Here is a 21,661-nt window from a genome sequence, read left to right on the forward strand (position 1 = left end):
AGAGAGAAAGAGAGAAACAGGACAACAGGATACCTCCAAATACATGATGCTCCATCTCCACGAAAAATAGGGCACACTATCCCAGACACCCTGTGTAGGCTGATATTTGATTCTCAGTGAAGTTGGAAAGAACTTTCTTCATGACTTAGGCATCTTCCCATCCATGACTGAACGTGATCTACACACAATCAATCCACAGCCCTCAGCTCACACAACTGGCCATTTAGAAAATAGTAAAGACAGGACAAACATTTGACAGATACTAGAATGAGTAGTCTAGTAACACTCTTTGTTGTTACTCCTAATACATACATCCTGAGATGCCAGCCACAGTCACAGCAGGCAGACACATGTGTGCCTGGACATTTACAATATAGGTAAACGGCCCAGAGGGGAGCAGGTACTGCTAACATCTTCTGTGTGTTCTCTTAATCAGCAATTACTCTTGCTTTAGCAGCAAAGTAGTCTCAGTCCAATAGAACCCTGGTCGCTGGCTTGGTCCTCGTGCCCTACTCCTGTACAGTGTGCACCTCCACCTACCTGTGTGTTTGCTAAGAGGACAGGGGAGTGACCTTGGGAGTTGCTCTGTAGGAACATGAGAAAATTTATAGCAAGTGGAACTCACAGGGGCCCTGCTCAGGCCAGAGCCGAGGTGAGGAGGTGCCACGGGCGCGGGGCAACCTGGATGTAGACACCTATGTCTGCAAGCCCAGGATGCCATGGGAGCGGCTCCTGTCTGCCAGCCTCAGTTTCCAAGCTTGTGCAACACGGCAGGGCTGGGTCCCCGTAGGAATGAACCAGAAGTGAAGAGGTGGACGTGGGTGAGGCTCAGTCTCGTCCTGCCACTGTGCCCTCTCGTCAAGTGACCTATGCCCTCCTGGCCTCAGTTTCCTTGCCTGTAACATGGGATACAGCACCTGCCCAGTCAGGGTAGCTATGAAGGTTAATTGGGTCAAAGAGCATCAGCAGGGCTGATGAATGCCAGGCACAGAGCACACTCAGAAAATGCCATGAGGTTCCCCTGTCCCAACGTACATGATTACAGATGGTGCGTGGCCATGCCGTGGGGCCCCCTATCACATTCCAGCACACCCACAACGCCTACAGGTCACTCTATGAACCTCTTGAGGGGATGGCCCATCAGGCTTATGCTTCCAAAGGGTGTCACCTATTTTAAATGTGGATGTTTTAAAAGTTTGTTTTAGTTGTTGACAGATCTTTATTTTATTTATTTATATGCAGTGCTGAGAATCGAACCCAGTGCCTCATACACGCTGGGCAAGTGCTCGACCTCTGAGCCACAGCCTCAGCCCCTAAATGTGGATTTTAATACAAGAAAACTGACCAGGTACCACACGGCCCTGCCCACTAGAGATGAGAGAAGGCCTCTGAACAACTCCAGGTGACTGCAAGCCATCCTCTGAGTCTTGGGATTCAAGCCAGTGGGGCAGGAACTGGCAAGGAGGCTGAGACCATGGGGCGCCCCCAGACAGCCTGCTCCGGTGCTTGTCGAGCCCAGTGGGGTGACAATTCCAAGTTAATCCCCAGGGCCATGCCTGGAGTCCCTGTGAGCAGGGACCAGCCCTGGTGGGTGGAGGCCGGGGTACGACGCCAGGGACAAGGCCCAGAGGAGTTCTGCCCACAGGACCACAGCACCAGATTGAGACTCTGGCCTGATGGAGAATCTATCAATGTACAAAAACTGACCAGCCCTGCATCCTCACTACCAAAGGAAAAGGGTGTCTGCGGGGGACAGCTCAGGGGGACAGCAACTCACCTGCCCCAGAGAAAAGTGCCAGCACTGAGCCATGGTCAGGGGCCTGCGAGAGCGCCCAAGGTCCCTGGGCCCTGCAGTGCCCAGCCTCTGGGGTGTCTCATTTCTGGGCATGTGATGGTACCAGGCCAGGCTGGACCACAGGAAAGGACAAAGCTCAGAAGCAGCAGCCAACTCTGCACTACGCAGACCCACATGGAAGCCTGGAATGTGGTGCAGCTGTCATGGGCCTGGAGGTGAGGGGTAGACAGGCCAGAGAGGCTGGCCCTTTGCCCAGCCTGGCATTGCCACGAGGCAATCAGAGAGGAATTGGGACCTCCACCTGACACAGGCAGAAGCCAGAGGCTGTCCCGCAGCCAGCGGACACTCTGCGGTGGCCTGCGGGCCCGGCCCACTCACCCACACTGCCTCGCGGATCCTCTTGGCTATCTTGAGCAGGAGCTGTCCAAATGTGCCAGGCTCAAAGTGGGTGGCCGAGTGCTGGACACAGAGGCATAGGAGGAAGGCAGGGGTCAGCTTGTAGTCATCACCCCCGGGCTCAATCAGTGTCATGACTCTCTGCAGCAGTGCATCCTCCTCCTCAGGCTCAAACTCCAGGAGCAGCTGCCGCCGTCGCGGTATAGCAGCCAGCACGGAGGAAGCATTGTCCCCAGCTCCCAGTGCCATGCCACACATCCTGCAGTTCTGTGGCGCAGCCCGGAGCCGCGCCAGGGTTCCCGTGGGCAGAGTCCGTGCCTGCGATGGGTCCTTGAACAGCAGCAGGTAGTAGAGGCCCAGGGAGAGCAGGTCCCCATGCTGCAGTGCCACAGTGCTCCACCCCACCTCCTTGAAGTTGACGGAGATGGGCGCCCCAGGGATGGGCTCCAGCAGCAGGGCCGCCTGTCCCTCGGGGGGCTGGTACCGCCGAAGGGTGCAGTGTAGGGGCAGGATGTCGGGGGCCGACAGGCTGATGCTGGGTTTGCTGGAAGGCGTGCGCTGGCCCACCGTGTGCCGCTCGCGGTTGAGCACATACACCAGGCTGTCCTGAAACACAACGCCTGACTCAGGGGTGGGACACCACCTGCCCAGACCAGCAGAGGGTAAGAAAGGGGAGGAACAGGTGTTCCAGTCTCTGGCTGGGACTGCTGTCCACCAGACACACCACACTAAGTCGCCCACCCCTGGCCACCCAGCCTGTGCTGGGGAAGGCGGTTTCCCGGAGGAGCCTTGTGGGTGCGTGAGAGGCCACACCAGAGGCACAGGGCTGATGTGAGTCCTTGGGTGGGGCTTGGGGCTGTGGGTGTCAGTGGGGGCTCACATGCTGCTGGCTGTAACCCTGCAGGAGAAGCAGGTGTGGGGACTGGTACAGGCAGTCACGCATGGTGTCTTGGCTGGGCTCCTCAGGCCCCTGGGCAGCGCCAGACAGGGTGGTGGCCAGGTTCAAGCTGGTCTCACTGACAGTGCGGCGCAGCCGGGGTGGAGGGGAGCTCCGGGCAGCCCCTGGGGCCACGGCAGGGGTGCCCTTGGCACGGACCCGCTGCAGCCTCCGGGCTTGGGCATTTATTCCTGAAACAGAACCAACACAGGTAAACAGGCCTGACTATGACCATCTCCCAGGTCCTCCTGCATCATGTGAATCTCCTAAGACACTGCTGACACCTGTCCCAGTTCTATCAAAGCAGGTTTACAGGAGGCTCAAGGAACTCTGTCTATTGGCTGCGCACTCCGAAAGGACAGGCAGCACCTCAGGATCACAAAGCAACCCCAGAAAAGCCACCCCCAGGGCAGTCAGGAAGAAAGCACCTGCCCTACAGAAGCCCAGTGACACATGGCCTGCACTGTGGGCCTTGGGCCAAAGCCCATCAAACACTCCTCCCACCAAGCACCAGCTCCTCTCAGGTCACCATGTCACCCCAGAACATTGTCCTGTCCACCTACCTGCCCTGTCCTCCAGCCCCGCGTGTGTAAGGCTATATTTCCAACCGGGGAAGAGACACAGTTGGTCATCATCCCTCACTAGAGGGGGAGTGGTCAATTACCACAGTGTCCTGTGGGTGGCTTCCGCAACAGCATGCCTGCCACCTTCCCAAGGCCACCTGGACTCCATCAGGCTAGAACAGGCATATGCACAACATACACACATGCACACACAAATACATGTACACTCACATGTGTGCACACACGCACACTCATGCACTCACACCAGCACTGCACCACAGTCCCCATGCAACTTAAAGGCGAACAGACATAAACATGGGCATATGCACACTCATGAGCGCATAGACACACACACACACACACACACGTACACACAGCCCAGAAATCACACACATCCCGTAAAAGACCTTTAAAATCTCATGCTCACAAGTACAGGAAGCACTCTCTGAACCGATGCCGCCGGGAAGGCTTGAGCAGGATGGATGGAGCCGAGGAGACCCCAGACCCCTCAACATTCCCAGCGACCCTGGCGCTTTCTGCCGCATGCCTCTGCTGGGTCTCCTCTAGCCTTATCCCCTGGTGTAGCATCTTTGTCTCCAGCCATTCCAAACAAAACCAGACAAAAGCCAGAGGAAGGAGGCTTGTGAGAGCGAGAGCAGTGGCCCGTGCAAGCCATACCAGGAGCTGGCGACTGAGCCCTGTCCTTCCTTCCAGAAGGCCGCCTGCGCATCTGCAGCTTGCAGGGGGCCGGGGCTGCCGGGAGGCCCGCTAGCTGCAGCGCTGAGGCCGCTCCACCCGCCGCACCCCTGCTCCTGCCTGCTGCAGAGCCAGCCCAGCCAGGCCTGGAGCTGCGCAGGTGCCCAGCAGGTGGGGTCGGAGCCCAGCCTGTCCCACCTGTCACACTGGCTGCAAGAACAGCAGCAGACCCACAGCCTGGCCTCACCGCACAGCCTGGGGCCAGATCTGAAAAAAGAACACAACAGTTCAAATGATGCTCCAGCCCCCAAGTGTCCCCAGTGGAGCACCAGGCTGCAGGAGAGCATGCTCAGTATCTTGAGCAGCAAGCCAAGAAGGGGGGGCCTGTCCTCTTGGCTTCCCAGGGTCTCCAGAGGGCCCCAGTCCTGATGATCAGCACACAGGGTGTGCCAGGAGTCCCCCAGGGCTGCTGTCCCATGCAGAAGGCACACAGCAGACTGGACCCCGCTCTTCCAGGTGGGGACTGGCACACTTCTCTAGGATGACCCCCTCGCAGGGCTGGGCTCTGACTCACCCCTGGTCTACCCATCCTGCATGTGGGAGCTGGGGCTGCCCGGGCCCACTCAAGGTTTGTGTCCTTGATCCTGGTGGGTTAAGGGCCACAGCCTGTGGCTCCAGGCAGCAGCAGTGGTGACTACACCAGGGCCAGGGGCACGTGGGCACCCGAGGGCAGGAGGGCTGTGGAGCAGCAGCAGCTTCTGTGTCTTCTGTGGCAGCGGCTCTTGAGGCCACTGTGGTGCTGCCCAAGGGGACAAAAATCTGACTGCTCCCCGTATCCTTTCCCTGCCACAGTGCAGCCAGGAGGACGCTTGGGCACACGCATGTGCACATGTATACACACAGGCTGAACCCTGCATCAGGACTGCCTCACGCACAGGCCACCTGAAGGGCCCTTCCCTGCGCACCCAGTGGTGGGTGCAGACTGCCAGTTGAGATGCCACCAAGAGCACGAGGTCCAACACCTGCGTGACAGACCTAAAGGCACCTGGACACCGCTGAGCATGGCTGTGGCTCATACAGAAGTAAACACGACACCATCTTTCACAACAGAAAAGGCCACGGTGCGTTCACAACAGGGCTGGGCCCACGGGTGGGGCTCCTGTGCCGGGGATAGCGCTGCGTCCCAGAAATGTGAGGTGCAATGTCAGGAAGGTGCCAGTGACTTTGTGTATATGGTGCTTATTTTATTTTTTTAAACTTTAAATAAATCTGATAAACAGTTATCGTCTGCAGCTCTGAGAGGCAGGTACCAGGTGTCCATTCAATGTAACCGATTCTTTAAGCTTTTATTTTAAAAAGCTTTTCTTAGGGGAACAGTCACAGAAGTCCCACGGGCCCCTCACTTGCATGTGACTCTGTGATGTGTTCCTACTCCCAGGAGGTGGGTCCAGGCCTTGGGGTCCAGGAGGTCTTGGGAAGAGCTGTGGTCACAGTGTCACGTCCGGTGAGCCTCAGCCCTGCACAGTGCCATCTAAGCCATGACTACAGACCTTCCCACAAGGCTCCTGGGCTGAGAGTGACAGAGGGGCAGGGGATGGAATCCCTCACAGGTCTACACTTACAAGTCAGAGCCATTGCTGGATGGCCATGGTAAGGGGCTGCAAGTTTCTCGGGCCCCAGCCATGAATCTGAGGAAGGAGATTACAATTTAAGCGACTGACTTCTTTTGGGGTCTTACACATGTGGGGTCTTTGCCAAGAACAAGGTCACTCTGGGGCCCCTACAAAGCCAATAGGGACTTCACATCCAAGGGAAATGCGATGACATTTCCATCATAGAGAACCACTGGGTGCCACAGCCTAATTCTGGGCAGTCAGGTGACAAGAGCGCCAGGCCTTTGGCAACACAGTAATTTGAGAGGCAGTTACTCATCATGAATAGAAGCCGGTCCTTGCCACTGGAAGAGGGAGGCAGACCCCAAGGCTCTCTCACTCCCCGACCACGACACAGGTGACAACTGCCGGCTGGTCCAGCCACAGTCAGCTCTGGTCCTAATGTTCTCAAATACTTCAGGGGTTTCTGTGGCAGGTTCAGTAGGTCAGAGGCTCTGATTCCGCAGGTCTGGGGTCTGGGGTCTACCCAGGAACCCGTATTTTGTAAAAGCTCCCTGACAGGTTCAGGACCCTTCCCTGCCCCAAAGCTCTGTCTACAGCACTTCCTCTCAGGAAGAAAACCCCCAGGGCATTCTGAAAGCTTCATCAAAAACCTACATTCTTTTATTTGTTTGGACATCTAGTTCTTCTCCAGATAAACACCCTTTAGTTCCTAGAGAGAAAATAGGCAGATGTGGGCTTCCTGGATTTGCCTGTTAGTATCTGCTCTGCGACAGAGAACCAGAAAACCACCAGGCACAGCATGAAGGACTTGGGTATCAGGACCTAGGGGGCTGCTGTGCCCCATCTTGGGGACCTTGCCTGTTGCACCTGAGGATACACTTGGGGACCCTGCCTGCCCCCAACACATGGCACCCAGACCCAAAAGCAAAATGAACACTTTCTAAAATTTTGAGGACACAATGCACCCAGAGCAGCTCTGGGACAACTCTGCAGGCGTCCAGAGGAAACAGCTGAGCAAACAGGCCACCTGGGAGGGAGCACTCTGACACTGGGCTGGGAAGGACAGAGGGGAATGTGACTGTGCCAGAGGCAACGCCAGCACCAGGAGCTCATGCCGAGCGCTCTGGGAGGAGCCTGTGCTTGCCCCCTCACACCCCTCCCGCTGCCTTAGTGCCCAGGGTGCAGCTCTCGGGGCAGGAACCCTGGCTCCTGGGCTCCCGGGCTCCCAGGCTCTCAGGCTCCCAGACAGATGCGCTGGATGAAGGAGCGGGATGACCTGCGGGCCATGTGGTTCTTTCCTGTGTCACCCTCCTGTCACCTCCACAAGGAGGTGGTAGCCAATGTGCCCTCTTCCAGCAGAGACTCTGTGTGGATTAAGGGTAGCAAAATTAGTTTTGACCACAGCTGGAGATGGTCATCAGAGCTGCCATGTTGGCCCGGCTGTGGCTTCAGACAGCCCTGGAAAGAAAAACACAGCTCCTTCCTGAACGTCACCGAGTTCCTCCAAACACTCTCCCTGCAGTTCTCCCGTCCTGCTCCTGCTTTCCCTTCCCTCCCTGACCTCAGGCAGAGCAAGGAAACACGTGGGCCTCTGCTCCTGCCAGCGGGACCTGGGACAGGTGGGCTGGAGGCACAGGCAGTGCAATGTCCCCTGTGCTCAGGAGTTTCATCAGAACTGGGGGCAACAAGCCTTTCTATAAGTGACCCCAGTAACAGCTGGGGATTTGCTGCCAAAGTAAACCCTCAGGAGCTGCTGCAAACCCACAAGTCACTGGCCTGAACATCTCCCTTTGCTGGAAATATCCTTTCCTAAGTCAGCAAAGGCATGGGCTCCGCCAGCCAGGCATCCGGGAAGAGAATCACCCAGCGCCCACAGGAGACTCCCCGCACAGGTAGGGGCCAGCATCTCCCCCTCCACAGACAGCCTTACTCGGGCGCTGTGTCTCACCCTCTCTGTAGCCCTACAAAGGACTGCGGCCTGGTGGGAACACAGCAGCCTAGGCTTTTAGGACCAAGTCTACCAGGAGGGGAAGATCTCTGAAGAAAATTTACACAGAGACCCACCCTAACTAGGAACAGGACGAGGTGGCCTCCTGGGACCATTTCTATTCAACACTGTGCTGAGGAACCCAGACAGTATTCTGTCATCCCAGTGACCTGGAAGCTGAAAAGGAAGGATTGTAAGTTCAAGGCCAGCTTGGGCAACTCAAGTGTTTCTTTTTTTTTTTTAATTTATTTTTTTAGTTACAGGTGGACACAATATCTTTATTTTATCTTTATGTGGTGCTGAGGATTGAACCCAGTGCCTTAAGCATGCAAGTCGAGTGGTCTCCCTCTGAGCCACAATCCCAACCCAACTCAAGTGTTTCAAAATGAAAAAGGGCTGAGGATGTCGCTCAGTGGTAGAGCGTCTGGGGCTCCATCCCCAGAACTCAGAAACCAAACGACAAGCCAAAGACTGGGAGAAAGAATACTTTAAAGTAACATATCTGGTAAGAGACTGGTATCTGAAATTTATATACACACATACACACACACACACACACACTTTTATAATTCAGTAATGCAATAAGAATTCAAACTACCACATTTAAAGATGGGGAAGAATCTGAATAAACATTTCTCCAAAGAAGATGTACAAAATGGTTGACAAGAACATGAACGAATGCTCAACACCTTTAGTCATCTGCAAATTCAACCCCAACAAGAGAGCACGTCACACTCACAGCCATGGTTATAATAAAAAAAGTACCCAACGGGGGCTGGGGTGGCACAGAGCTGGAGTGCTGCCTGCCATGCCCAGGCCCTGGGTCAGAGCCCAGCACTGAATAAAACAAGCAAAACTCCCCAAAGGTAAACAATAACAAGGGTGCAGAGAAGCTGGGATCCTCCCATACCACTGGTAGAAATGTGAAGGGGGGGGGGCATTTGGGGACAATTTGTTGATTTATTAACATATTAAACCTAAATTTACCTTAGGCTCCAGTAATTCCACTCCTCACTGTGCGCCAGGAGAAATAAAAATAATACATGTCCACACAAACACTCGTCCACAGATGTTCAAGCAGCATTATCCATGACGGTCAAAAAGTGGAACTCACCCAAATGTCCATCAACCGGCAGATGGATGAACAAAACATTAGGGTCATAAGAGGGAACTATTCAGCAATAAACAGAAATCAAATGCTGACACCTTTACACACGGATGAAACTCAAAAAAATTACACTGAATAAAAAAGTCAGATGTCTCTGTCTGTCTCTCTCTCTCTCTCACACACACACACACACACACACACAGAGTACGATTCTATTTATTTGAAATGCCCAGTAAGAATACACTACAATGCCAGAGCTGGCTGGTGGCTGCCTGGGACCAGGGCTGGGGGCCAACCGACTGCAGTGGGCTCAGGGGTCCTTTCCTCACGGTGCTGGGAGGGAGGTGGGGCCAGCACGCATTAGGCAAGCTCTCACCACCCGGCCCAGCTCACAGGAGGTTTTGTTTTGTTTTGGTAATGAAAATGTTCTAAGACTGTATTATGGTGGTCACTGCATAACTCTGTAAATTTCCTAAAAATTCATTGAATTGTACACTATTCAGTTCATTGAGTTTATGGCATATAAATCATATACAGGAGCACACATGTATGTATGGGTGTACACATGTATATTTGCAATGCTGGAACTAAACCCAGGGCCTTGCACGTGCTGGGCCAGTGCTCTACCCTGAGCTGCATTTCCAGCCCCCTAAATTATCTCTCTTAAAATAGAAATTTAAAAAATATAGTGGATACCATCTTCTTCAGTCATAAAGTCCCGACTGACACCAACGAGGAAGAAGGCTCTACAGAGCAGAGACTGACAGGACACCCAGAGTTGCCGAGCATCTTCCAGAGCAGGAAGAGTGGCAAGGACAGGAGAAAAGGATGACAACCAACAAGGTTGACAAGGCAGGAAGGAAGAGTAGTCTCTGCACGCACGGCTCCTCGGCTGTGTGAAGCTGTACACGGCCACAGAAAAGAAACCACGGCTTTTAACCCAATCAGACTGACTGCACAGAGAGGAGAGGTCACAGGAATGGGGTGTTTGGAGGAAGTGGGCGGGGGGAGGACCAAATCCTCATTTCCCATGGTAGGAACTCACTAGGTACCGTCTGAAGTTCAAAACTCAAGAACTAGTGGGATAAAACTGTCATTTAAAAATATAGAACTAAATGCCAAAAAGAGCAATTCAAAGCTGAATGCAGTAGCCTCTAGGGACAGCAGAACTGGGAAGCGAGAGGAAGGGCTGGCAGAAACCGCTGCTGTGCTTTTGCTTTGATTAGCAAGCGTTGCTTTCCCTGTGCACATACACGTCTCTGGTGAAAAGAAAGCTCTTTAAAAGCACTTGCTTCCCAGCCCAGCAAGAGCGCAGGCGGACATGCACACTCACACTCGTGGACTCCGTCTCATCACCCCGGGGGTCCGCCTTTTCCCCTCTCACGCTGGGAAGCAGCCTATCTTCACACGAGAGCCGTCATGTGGGAGTTTGGCTACCACTCCTGGGGTCCGGATGCCACATGTAACCCAGGTGAGGACCACTGAGGAAGGCACCGAAGCTCCAGATGTCGTCCGCAAGCTTGCAGAGCACAAGCCAGGAAAGCACCCTCGTAAGAAATGCTATCACCAACAGGCTCAAGGACACAGAGGCTGCACTGTGTACAGTGTGGGGCACTGACAGCCCTGTGCTGAGAAGATGGGCTCCGCGTCTGTGTCATTCACACACACCTTTTTGTATAAGCACAGCACAAACGCAAGGTGAAAAGCCACGTGCTAATGGATCTTTAGATTTACTAGAGTTCTTTCTGTAAGTACAAAAATAAAAGTCTTGAGAAATTACAGTATTTTCCATGTTACTGTTGATCATGGAGGTGTGATCTTACAACTGATAACCATTTTATTTGGTAAAATACAGAATACATAGGAATATGTATTATAAAATTATTCAGATGACCCCAAAAATATATAGAACTCCATCCACATCGTGAACTATCCCACAACCATTAAGAATGGATTGGAGGGCTGGGGTTGTAGCTCAGCGGTAGAGCGCTTGCCTAGCACATGTGAGGCACTGGGTTCAATCCTCAGCACCACATAAAAATAAACAAATAAAATAAAGGCATCTGTCCATCAATAACCTCAAAAAAAATTTTTTTAAATAATGAGTTGGAGCTACAAGAGGTGATGTGCAGACAATTCCAAGGAGACTAAGAAAGACATAGAAACTAGGGTTATGAGGGCAAAAAGAACTGTGTGTGTGTGTGTGTGTGTATATGTGTGAGAGAGAGAGAGACATGATCCTGTGCAGGACAGCATTGCCTAGGAGAGATATGGAAGGCCGCTGTTCTGAGTGAAATTCTAAGATGGTCTCTGTCTCCTGGGGTCACTCAGGGATTGTGTCTCGTGGCAGAAGAGATCTGACAGACAAATCAAGTTACCAATCAGCTGACTTTAAGTCATGGAGATCACCCCAAGGGCTGAACCTGACCATATTTGCTCCTTCTGTGCTGAAGGAGCTCTCCAGCTGGTCACAGAGGAGAAGGCGCAGAGATCTCAAGGGTGAGAAGAGTATGATGCCAGAAGTTCTCCAGCAACCACTGGGAGCCGAGGGCGGTTGCTGGCCAGCAGCCAGTGAGACAGAAAGAAGAGCGACAGGGACTCTACTCCTATGTCCCTGAGGAAGTGAGTTCTGCCAACAACCTGTGAGCTGGCAAGAGGCCTCCAAGCCCCAGAAAGGAGCCATGTTAGCCTGAGCAGAGGACCCCACGATCCTGTGCCCAGACTCCTGGCCATGGAAACTTTCAGTGAGAAATAAAGACCTGTTGTTCTACGTTTCCAGCTTCAGCAGCAGAAAACAAGTGCTGATTCCAGTCCAGGGAAATGGGGGGCTGCAGCAACGCGCCTGAAACTGGGAGCCAGGCAGCAGGCAGAGGCTAGAGGCCTGAGGAGCAGGAGAGAAAAGCCCCGGGTGCCTGGGAGAGGCCACCGGTGGGAGATGCTGCGACAGCGGGCCTGTTGCTGGCAGGGCCGGAGCAGGTGAGAGGGCCGCACAGGGAGCAGAGCCGCAGAAACCCAGAGGAACGGTGCTGCCAGCAGAGGCTGGAGGCTCCGAGGAAACAAGGGGCAGGTTTCTGGAAACTGGAGGAAGGAGGGTCCTTGTCACATCCGGGCGGAGTGCTCACAGCAATGTGTCCTGGGGGACTGGGGTGCAGCTCACTGGGAGAGCACAAGCTTAGTGTGCAAGAGGCCCGAGTTCCATCCCCAGTAGTGAAAGAAAGATAGAGCTTGAGAGGGAGGGCGAGGAGGGAGGAGGAAAAAGAACCTTCCTGCAGTGGCGTGGGAAGTGAGGTTCGCAAATGATCAGCTGAGGTTTCTGAGCGGACGGTGGAGGTGCAGCCTCGTGTCTTCTGTGGCTTACAGGGAGAAGCAAGGGGACAGAGACCAACTGCAGAGAGCTGTCAAGCGAACGAGAGCCATGATCAGATGACTCTGGAACGGTCGGTCTCCCCAGAGGACAAGACGCCCAAGGTAGAAATGGCTGCCAAGAATGGCACGGAGGAGAGTGGGTGTGTGCCTGCCCAAGGTGGGAAGGTCAGCGCTCGGCCACGCAGGCGATGCCTGCAGGGTGAGCGTGCTTTGCAGATTTTCTCAACAGAGGACCTTGAGGGAGTTCAAGAGCACTGTCCTTTCACCACAGAAGCTAAAAATAGAGATGGGATTAGCTCACATCTGTGCACATGGCTTGCGCATGTGACTTTGGTCTAATGGCGTGAACTCCCATGAAATCCTCATGTGACCCACAAAGTTCTTGGGAAAATCCTACCGGTGGGAACGCTGAGGGCAGCACTGGAGGTTCAAACATGGAGCAGCAGCACACTGACAGGACCTGGGCTGACTCACACGCTCCCTTCCATGAAGAAGGGCGAACGGCTTAGGGTGGGGCCGAAGGACCAACAGGTGGCACCTAGAGCCCAGAGGGAAGGCAGAGACGCTATTCCCGGGTCTGGAAACCTAACTGAAGAACTCGGCCTGGAGTTGACTGGGTTGGATTTCAAAACTGCTTTGGAGCAGTGATTCTTTGTTCTTCTAACTCCCTGCTTCTGAACCAGGATGTCCACCGCCATCCTCCCAGGCCCGTTCCCCTGCAGGCCAGGAGTGTGGGGAGAGAGCGTGTCCCTTGAGTTTATGGGTCCACAGACAACCTGTGCCCAAACAGGCCCCATTCCATCTGATTAGAGTAATGAGATGCTCAGATTGGTGTTGAATTGATAACAGGATGAGACTGGAGGACCTTGAAATGGGGTGGGTGCATTTTCCAAGGGAATACTGAATCACTGGTTGCCAGAGGGTGAAGTATGGCAGCCAGACTTCTAAGATGACTCCCAAGGCCCCTGCCTATAAAATATGTCCCAAGTGGGAGTGGAGCCTGTGAAAATGATGTCATTTTCTGATTATGTTTTGTTACATAGCAAAAGAGATCCTTGCAGATATGATTTTACTAAGCAGATCACTTCAGGTTCATCACAAGGGAACTTCTCCAGGTGAGCCATACCTAAATGTGAGCCTCTTAAAAGCAGAAAGGAAGCCAAACAGTCAAAAACAAGGGAGACCTGGTGTGCCCTGGCAGACCTGAAGACACTGGAGGCCGTCTGGGAGGCTAGTGTGTGTTGGGAAGGCTGTCACCCACTGCCAGTACCCACACTCTTCTTCCTCATAGCACAATCCCTGGGCTACTGGTGAGTTTGCCCAGTCAACAGGAACTGCATTTTCCGGGGTCCCTTGCAAGTAGGCACGGTCACGGAAATGAGCTCCAGCAGGTAAAACATGAGGGAACGCTCCTGTGGGGGATGGTCGGGAAAGCTCCACAGGAGGACAGAGTTTGCAGGAACACCTCCGCCTTTCCCTTCTTCCTGCTCTAAATGAGGTGGGGTGGCAGGGGCCCCCTCAGCCATTCTGTACCTTGAGTGACTCTGAGAACAGAATGAGGTGGACAGACAAAAGTGGAAACAACTCGGGGCCCTCATGACCAGGCAAGCCAGCCCTGAGCTTATTATCCGTTATGTGGAAGGAAATAAAACTGCACTGTGTTCAAGCTAAATCCTGGCCAAATGCAATTGCTAACTTGATAAAATTGATCACTTCACGATATCACTTTGGTATTGATGTTGGTATTGAAGGGTAAGGTGACTGCACAAGGCATATTTCAGAAGTATGAAAGCATTTATAACTTAAACTAATAATAAAATGAATACCTTTGTATCCACCATTCAACCTAAAAATAATGAATCATTCCATTATGTATGATCTTCCATCTCTTACCCTACCAAGGAGAACCCCTGTTTTGGATTCTTTGTTTAACAGTCCCTTATTTTTAATTTATAGTTCTTCCACACATTTCTGCAACTTTGAATTATACTGCTTGACTTTACTTGTTTTAAAATCTTATATAAATTATACTACACTTAATGTACTTTTCAGCCATTTGTTTTTTCCTCAGCAATCTGACACATGTGAATGTGGACATACGTAGCTAGGGTTTACTTTCACAGCTTTATGGTACTGACTGCATGAATGCACCACTCTCAGCCATTCCACCCTTGGTGGGTATGTGTGGTGGATATGTGGGTTGTTTCAAGTTTTAGGCTAACACAAAACATTATCAACACTCCACAGGCTTCCTAGTTACCCATGGGACACAGCCTCTTGGAAAGTGCTTCCCAACTTCTCTGACACCACGGTGTATACAGAAAATTTACGTGGCACATTGGAGGCAACTAAATGATATATAAAGTCTCAGATGCAGCTATGGGCCCACAGACTCTGGCCATCCCAAGGGTTAAGGGGACCAGAGAGATGAAGCACATCCGTGCCCCCTAGCATGATGCAAAGATTCGAGTAGAACATCTGGGACTCCAGGGTAGAGGCATGTCAACCTAACTAGATAAGGCCAACTGTTCCCAGAGGGGTCAAAACAACGTGCACTATCCTTGGCCCTGTGCTGAGGTTCCCACTGCTCCTCAACCTCATCAACCTAGATATTGTGAGCCTTTTTCATTTTTGTGAAAAAGTTTTTTCCTAAGCCGGGCATGGTGATGCACTCCTGTAATCCTAGAGACTGGAGAGGCTGAGGCAAAAGGATCCCAAATATAAGGCCAGCCTCTGCAATTTAATGAGATCTGTCTCAAAATTTAAAACAATAGTTTTTTCCTGGTCTTAATTCATATTTTATTTCTTACAAGAATGGGATCTTTTCTTATTGATTGATCATTCCTAGTTCCTTTTCTGTGAAATGCCTGTGCATTTCTTTTGCCCATTTTTAACTGATTTATTTGATCTTTTTAAATATATTTTTTCTTGCCATCTTTAATATATTTTGGACATTAATCATTTGTCAGTTTATGTATTACAAACTCTTCTCCCCAATTAAGACTTATTTGTCAGCTTTTCATTTTCATTATTTGATGAAGAAAATCTTTTGTTATCAATCTCTTCCTATATGGTTAGAGCTTTTCTGGGTCTTCCTTAGGAAATTCTTCTCTGTGTCATTTGTTACTGATTCCTAGCTTACAATACTGAATTCACAGAACATATTTTAGGAGTCAGATACTTCAAAATATGTTGAATATTACTTTCTAACCTAGCACGAGGTTAATTTTTATACATGCCCAATACTTACTCCAGAATTATATGAATTTTCCAGTTGTCAGGTGGAGAGTTCTATAATGAATGTCCTGGAAATCACTGATAGCAAACAAACAATGGTGGGGGCAGGAGATGGGTGACAGATCCAGCCCTGGCCATCTGCTAATGTATTGTCTGCATCTGCTTTCGTTCTACAAAGCAGAGTTAAGTGGTTGTGACAGAGACCGTATGGTCTCACAAAACTGAAACGATGTACTAGCTGGCCCTTTATAGAAAAAGATCACCAACTTCTACACTAGATTGAGTTCAGAAACCATTTCCCTTCTACTTTTTGTCTGCTCAATATCAGAGCTGTTTTTAAATTTTCTTTGATGATGACACATTTGGCAATACCCATTAATCTCTGCTGTTATTTTGTGCAAGCTAATTTATCAGGTGCAAAGAAGTTACAAATGGTCCCATTTTTCTGGTGCATGCTTTCTTCTATCATTAATGCAGTGGCCCTCTGGTCCCGTTAACTGTTTTTGAAATCTGTTTGAATGTTGTTGTTACAGTACCAGCTTCTTCTCATTAGCTTATCCCCACCCCACCCCCAAACACCATTTTCATGCCTTACATTTTGGATGTCTCTTGAAAATAAAATAACACACAGCCTGACTTAATTTTTCCACAGACTCTGACAATCTGTCTTTTACTCCAGATGTTTCATCCACTTTTAGTAGTGATGGGTATGTTTGGCTTAATTCCCACCACCTTAGATAATTATCTCCTTCTCTATTTGTCTCTTTTCCCTCCTTTCTGTTTTGCATTCTTCTTTTTGGTGAGGAGGGGTACCATGGATTGAGCCCAGAGGCACTTAACCACTGAACCACATCCCCAGTCCTTTATTTTAGAGACAGGGTCTCGCTAAGTTTCTTAGGGCCTCACTAAATTGCTGAAGCTGGCTTTGAACATGTCATCCTCCTGCCTCAGCCTCCCAAACCACTGGGATTACAGGTGTGCATCACCACACCCAGCTTTTGCACTCTTTTGTATTAAGTTTTAACTCCATTTAAAAATTATTATTGAAAGAGCTGAAGTTTTAACCCTTTCATTTCCCCAATATTATACCATACATTTTAGGCTCAGTAAAGTTGAAAAATTCATCAGTGTCTCTACCCTCTTTCAGAACAATGTAAGAACATCTGAATTCTTATCAGATTTAAACATTATTCAGTATTTTAGTTTCACTTATTTGTTTGCCACTTATTTTTATTGTGTTTGTAATGGAGAAATACATTATCTGTTTTCAAAATAGTGCTTGAAAATACAAGGAGTACAGATACTACATAACAAAGCAAACCCCAGGCATGAGACTCTACATATATCACATGAAAAAATTGTCTGATATTCAGGTAATAAAAACTAGAATTAAAAAGTCCCAAGTTTCCAGCTTGGTAAAACAGGTATGGCTACACGAAACACTTAATAAACTAATTTTTTTGCCAATGTGTAAACAAAATGACAAGACTAAACTTGTGCCTGGAGATTTCAACCAAACACCGTAGCTATTCAAAATACAGATACTGTGCATGTTTCACCTGATTTATTATTGTCGTGGAAGGGTAAGGTGACTGCACAGGGCAAAGACGTGAGACACAGAAATATTATATACCAGATATCAGAAAGTCTCAATTACTGCATAGCCTAAAAGGAAAAAGACTAACTTTGGAAAATTTATCTAGAAGGACAGGGAAAGAGTCTAAACATTGCAGTTTAACATGAAACAAGAAAAAGAATGCACGCATGGGAAAAGGGAAACACAGGTGGGAGAGGGGAAGACAGAACCAGGCTACTTGGAAAATCTGTTAAGTCTTCTGGGCTTTCATTCATCTACATCCATTATCCCTCGTGGTTCCTGTACATGGATGTTCTGCTGCTTATGCTCTATTATGAGGGATCATTTTTTTTCTTTTTAAAGAACAGTATTTCTAATCTTGGATAAAAACGAAAGAGTAGAAAGCTAACTAGCTATCAAATGCTTTCTAGAAATTATTTTTATATGACTACATGAAAAATTCACTGATGATTTTTGGTAAGTCTTTAAAAACTAACAATTGGTTAAAGATTCTTGCAGAAAATGTCTTTTTTTTTTTTTTGGTCTATGGAAAAGACAAAGATTGGGAATTAGCTTCCCTATAAAGCAGTATTCTATGGAATTTGTAAAACTTCTCAGACACAGAGATCAAATATTTAGTGAAGTTTTACTGAAATATTAGCCATGGAATCAAATTGGTGTTTTGTGCCATGTGGCACAAGATTGTTGGTTTCACATCATGGTTTAGAAAATACTAGATTTCCATGTTTTTTAATGAAACAACATACAAGCATACCCTGTGCACACAGCAAAGAGAAGAGGGTAGAGGCCATAAGCTTATTTTAGGATAAATGATTGAGGACAGGAGAATATGGAGCTTTGCTAGCTCAAAGAAAATGTCTGATTGCTGATCATGTGCTCTCTAATACCATCCTACAGGTATCATTTCTAGGTCATGTCCCATCAAAACCAAACACTTAGTAATTACTGTTTTGATGTCAAATATATACCCAAGAGTTGACATTTCATTTTAAAGGGTTTGCAGTTATCTCACAGGGACTGAGCTACATGTACTTTTATGCTTTCTCTGAAGTATATTACACCACTGTACAATGGTATCCAATTTTAAGATCAGTACTGAAGAAACGTCTTCAAGGAAAAAAAAAAAACTAAAATTCACCAAGCTGAAAAAGCCAAAATTAGTTATGGTTTCTAACCTTTAAGAAAAAGTACATAAAGTGCATTATTAATATTAGGAATTCTGATACTAGTTCATATTGCAAATTTCCCCAAAAAATGCATCAAACATAAATTCAGTCCAAATGTCAGTCATGGGTATAAATATAGTTGTTTTTTTCTTTTCTATATTTTTCTCATCTTTTAAGAGTAGTAGTCTCTTTGAAATAGTTAATGTACTAGGACTAACACAAATAATCTGAGGCATTAATAACGGCACTTCTAGCTTCACATACTAATCTGGACTTCTGATCAAGATTAAGTCAGTAAAGGAAGTTACCAAGTGAACATTAATCTTTTGAGTCATATCTAGTCTGGTACCCTTGTTCTCCTTCTTTAGCATTTGAAGACAACAGGTTGAGTTGGCAGATATTGTTTATGGGCCCTTGTGGTTGTCTTTATCCATTTCCATTCAGTATGTTTTACTGAATTCTTGATAACAGGAATAGGATCTGGAGAGAGAACAGGGATACCGAGTATATCTGAGCCAGATGTTTCCTGAGAGGCCAACAGAGAAGTTGCTGTCTCTTTCTAATTGAGCTGTACTTATCTGGTTGTTGCCCTTCTGTTCTGGTTTTCTGTCTTTATGAGGTGAGAATGTCCTCTACATTCCTACTATAGGATTAGGTATATTAGTTGCTGCATTTCCTGAAGGTCTAGATGGATGATTTACCAAATGTGTTGAAGAAACAACTCTGGTGATTGTGGGCTTTGGTGGTGGAGAAATGGTAGGCTGTGAGGGAGTCTGAGGAATGCTTTCACTCAATGTAACCCCTGAGCTTTCACTGGGATTCACTTGTTGCAAGGAAACTTCAGGAGCCTGTATGTTGGTCACAGATGCTGTCATCACAGCCAGAGCAGGACTGCTTCTTCCCTGAGGGCTGCCAGTCAATGGGCCAGTCTTTGTGGCACCCATAGGTAAAGGCACAGACATGCTGTTTTCACTATCTACAGTCAAGTGGAGGCTGCTGTCATTCACAGCTGACAACATTATACCTTCTGCAGAATGTGTTTTCTTTTTCTGAAGAACATGATTAGGGAGTAGTTGATGAAGCTCCTTTCTTCTTAAATGCATTGCAGCAATTTTCATATCCATCTCAAACATCTTACTGTTTATTGCTTGCCTATAAACTGTATCTGTGAAAGACTGAATATCATAGGTGAGATCAATACTGAGAGTTTCAGAATTTTCTGGCTTTTTTAACACTAACCCAATTACCCACATTGTACGAAATTCTTCCTTATCAGGATTTTCTTTGGGTGCTGGAAATGACTGGGGATTCACGTGTGCCAGCGTAATAAATTCATTCTTCTCCAAGCTCCCAACCAGAATTCGGATCTTTGATTCCACCAAGCCCACCCATTCTAGATGTTGTTTTTCTGTTGGTGCACTTGCCAGAAGTACAATATAATGTTTGTACTTTTGAAAGAAGCTTGGAGCTTCAAAAAGTTTGGACCACTCTGCCTTGTTCAGCAAAATTTCATGTGTGATAGCAAGCCCTTGCTTAAACTCCTCAATCATGACCATCCTGGTTGAAACTGAAACGTTGTATGTGGAGTTCTGCTGTGGGTATGCTGGTGTGATTATAGGCATAAGATGGTACCTATCACTGGGATTTACTCTTGGGTCCCACACAGGTAAATTAAGATTTCGTTCTTCAGGCTCTTTTAATAACACTGGATTTGGCCATTCCCATTCAGAAAACACCAGGAAAAATTTACGGACAAGAGTTGATGCTATTGCATTTGGATAAAGCTGGCAGGTTCTTGCTACTAGCATAGCCCAGGAAACACCTCCAAGGAAACCTAATATATTGGAATAGATATTGTGGCATTTGGCCCACAATTTGATGGCTCTCAGAGTTAGCCTGAAGTTGTCAATGTTTGGTACTAGATGCAAAATTTCATCAGTTACCCGGCAGCCGTTTAGGCTTCTTATGCATCTAATATCTAAATTTTTAAGCAGACTGTCATCTCTTAAGTCCAAATCTTCTGGAATAGTCTGCAATGCTAATCTTGCAAACAAAATATCTATCTCTATCCCATCAAAACACAGTTTGATCACTGGCACAAATGCCTCCTCAACGGCCCTTAAATCTTTGACTTCTTCCTGTAGTTTCAATTTATCGTAAAATGAGGTGAAAAAGTCGCTGCGGTCAACGTGTCTCGGCGCGACGCACAGCGCGTCGATATCAGCACCCTTCGTGTGCACTCCCAGTCTGTAAGAGCCGAACGTGAAAATTTTCCCCCCGACACTCTCAGTCACAGCTTGCGGAAGACTCTTGCTTTCACTGATTTCGCGTATCCACTCCTTCACCAAGTTGTTTAGTTTTTCCAAAATTAGAATCCTGCGCTGCAGCTCCTCTTCCTCCTCGAACACCCCGAAGGGCTTCAGGGTCTCCACCAGCTTCTGCGTGAGCTCGTGGTCCGTGTCCCTGGGGGCGGCCAGGCTGATCGCCGTGGAGATGCCGCAGGGTTGCGGCGGCGCCAGCGGCGCTCCCGGGCCCGCCGCGGGAAACGGCATCGCGCCTAACGCCGGCGCCGCCCAGGCACCTGGCCCGCCACCGCGCCCTGGGCGGCCGCCGCCCGGCTCATGATCCGCTAGGCGGGAGGGGCGGGATCCACTGCCCCGCCGCCGCTCGGCTCCGCCGCCTCAAGCGCTCCCCCTCCTTCCCCCCGGGGCCAACATGGCGCCGGGCCCTCGGCATCGGCGTTTCAGGCGGGCCGCGCACGCGCGCGCCTGCGCACCGGCCGCCACGGCCTCGCGAGAGACGGAGGTCTCGGCCTCGCCGCGGGGCCTATGTCGCTGTGCGCCGAGGCATGCGGCTGTCCCGCTCCTCCCTCCTGGAACTTCCTGACTTTCGCCCTAGCGCCCGTCCCCAGAACTCCTTTCGCGGGCCCGTACCTCGGCGGCCGTGTCGCCTCCGCCGGAGCCGCGCCGACCCGCGGTGTTTCCCACCAGTGCACGCTGCCCTGCCTCCCGCCTCCCCAGGCCGCAGTCCCCGGCCACAGGCCACAAATAACCGGGCCGAGCGCCCTGCAACCCGCCGCCGAGGGTTGACTCACATACTCTTGCATCTCCTGACCTCCTCGTTCTCAGGCCTGTCCCACCATTCTCCTGCTTCTTTTCCTTAAAACACATGGTACACCTCATCCTGTCTCCCAGTTC

General features: G+C 49.5%; 2 protein-coding genes across 3 annotated transcripts in view; both read right to left on the reverse strand.

Moving 5' to 3' along the window:
- The window catches only part of Radil (Rap associating with DIL domain), a 56,278-nt gene that overhangs the window by 21,310 nt on the left and 13,307 nt on the right, over positions 1-21,661 (reverse strand). For both annotated transcript variants that reach the window (XM_046453768.2, XM_058582455.1), the window contains 2 exons: positions 3,072-3,319; positions 2,174-2,797 (listed from right to left, as the gene is read on the reverse strand). In XM_046453768.2, coding sequence (XP_046309724.1) covers positions 2,174-2,797; positions 3,072-3,319 — 872 coding nt within the window. The remainder of the gene's footprint in view (positions 1-2,173; positions 2,798-3,071; positions 3,320-21,661) is intronic.
- On the reverse strand, positions 5,223-21,016 carry Papolb (poly(A) polymerase beta). The gene is given in 2 exon segments (XM_046453667.2): positions 5,223-19,149; positions 19,151-21,016. Coding segments are annotated over 2 exon segments (1,908 nt in total). The 3' UTR covers positions 5,223-19,107.

Source organism: Marmota monax, unplaced genomic scaffold (genome assembly GCF_021218885.2).
Source record: "Marmota monax isolate L192 unplaced genomic scaffold, Marmota_monax_Labrador192_F-V1.1 WCK01_AAM20220418_F8-fsc00148, whole genome shotgun sequence".
NCBI lineage: Eukaryota > Metazoa > Chordata > Mammalia > Rodentia > Sciuridae > Marmota > Marmota monax.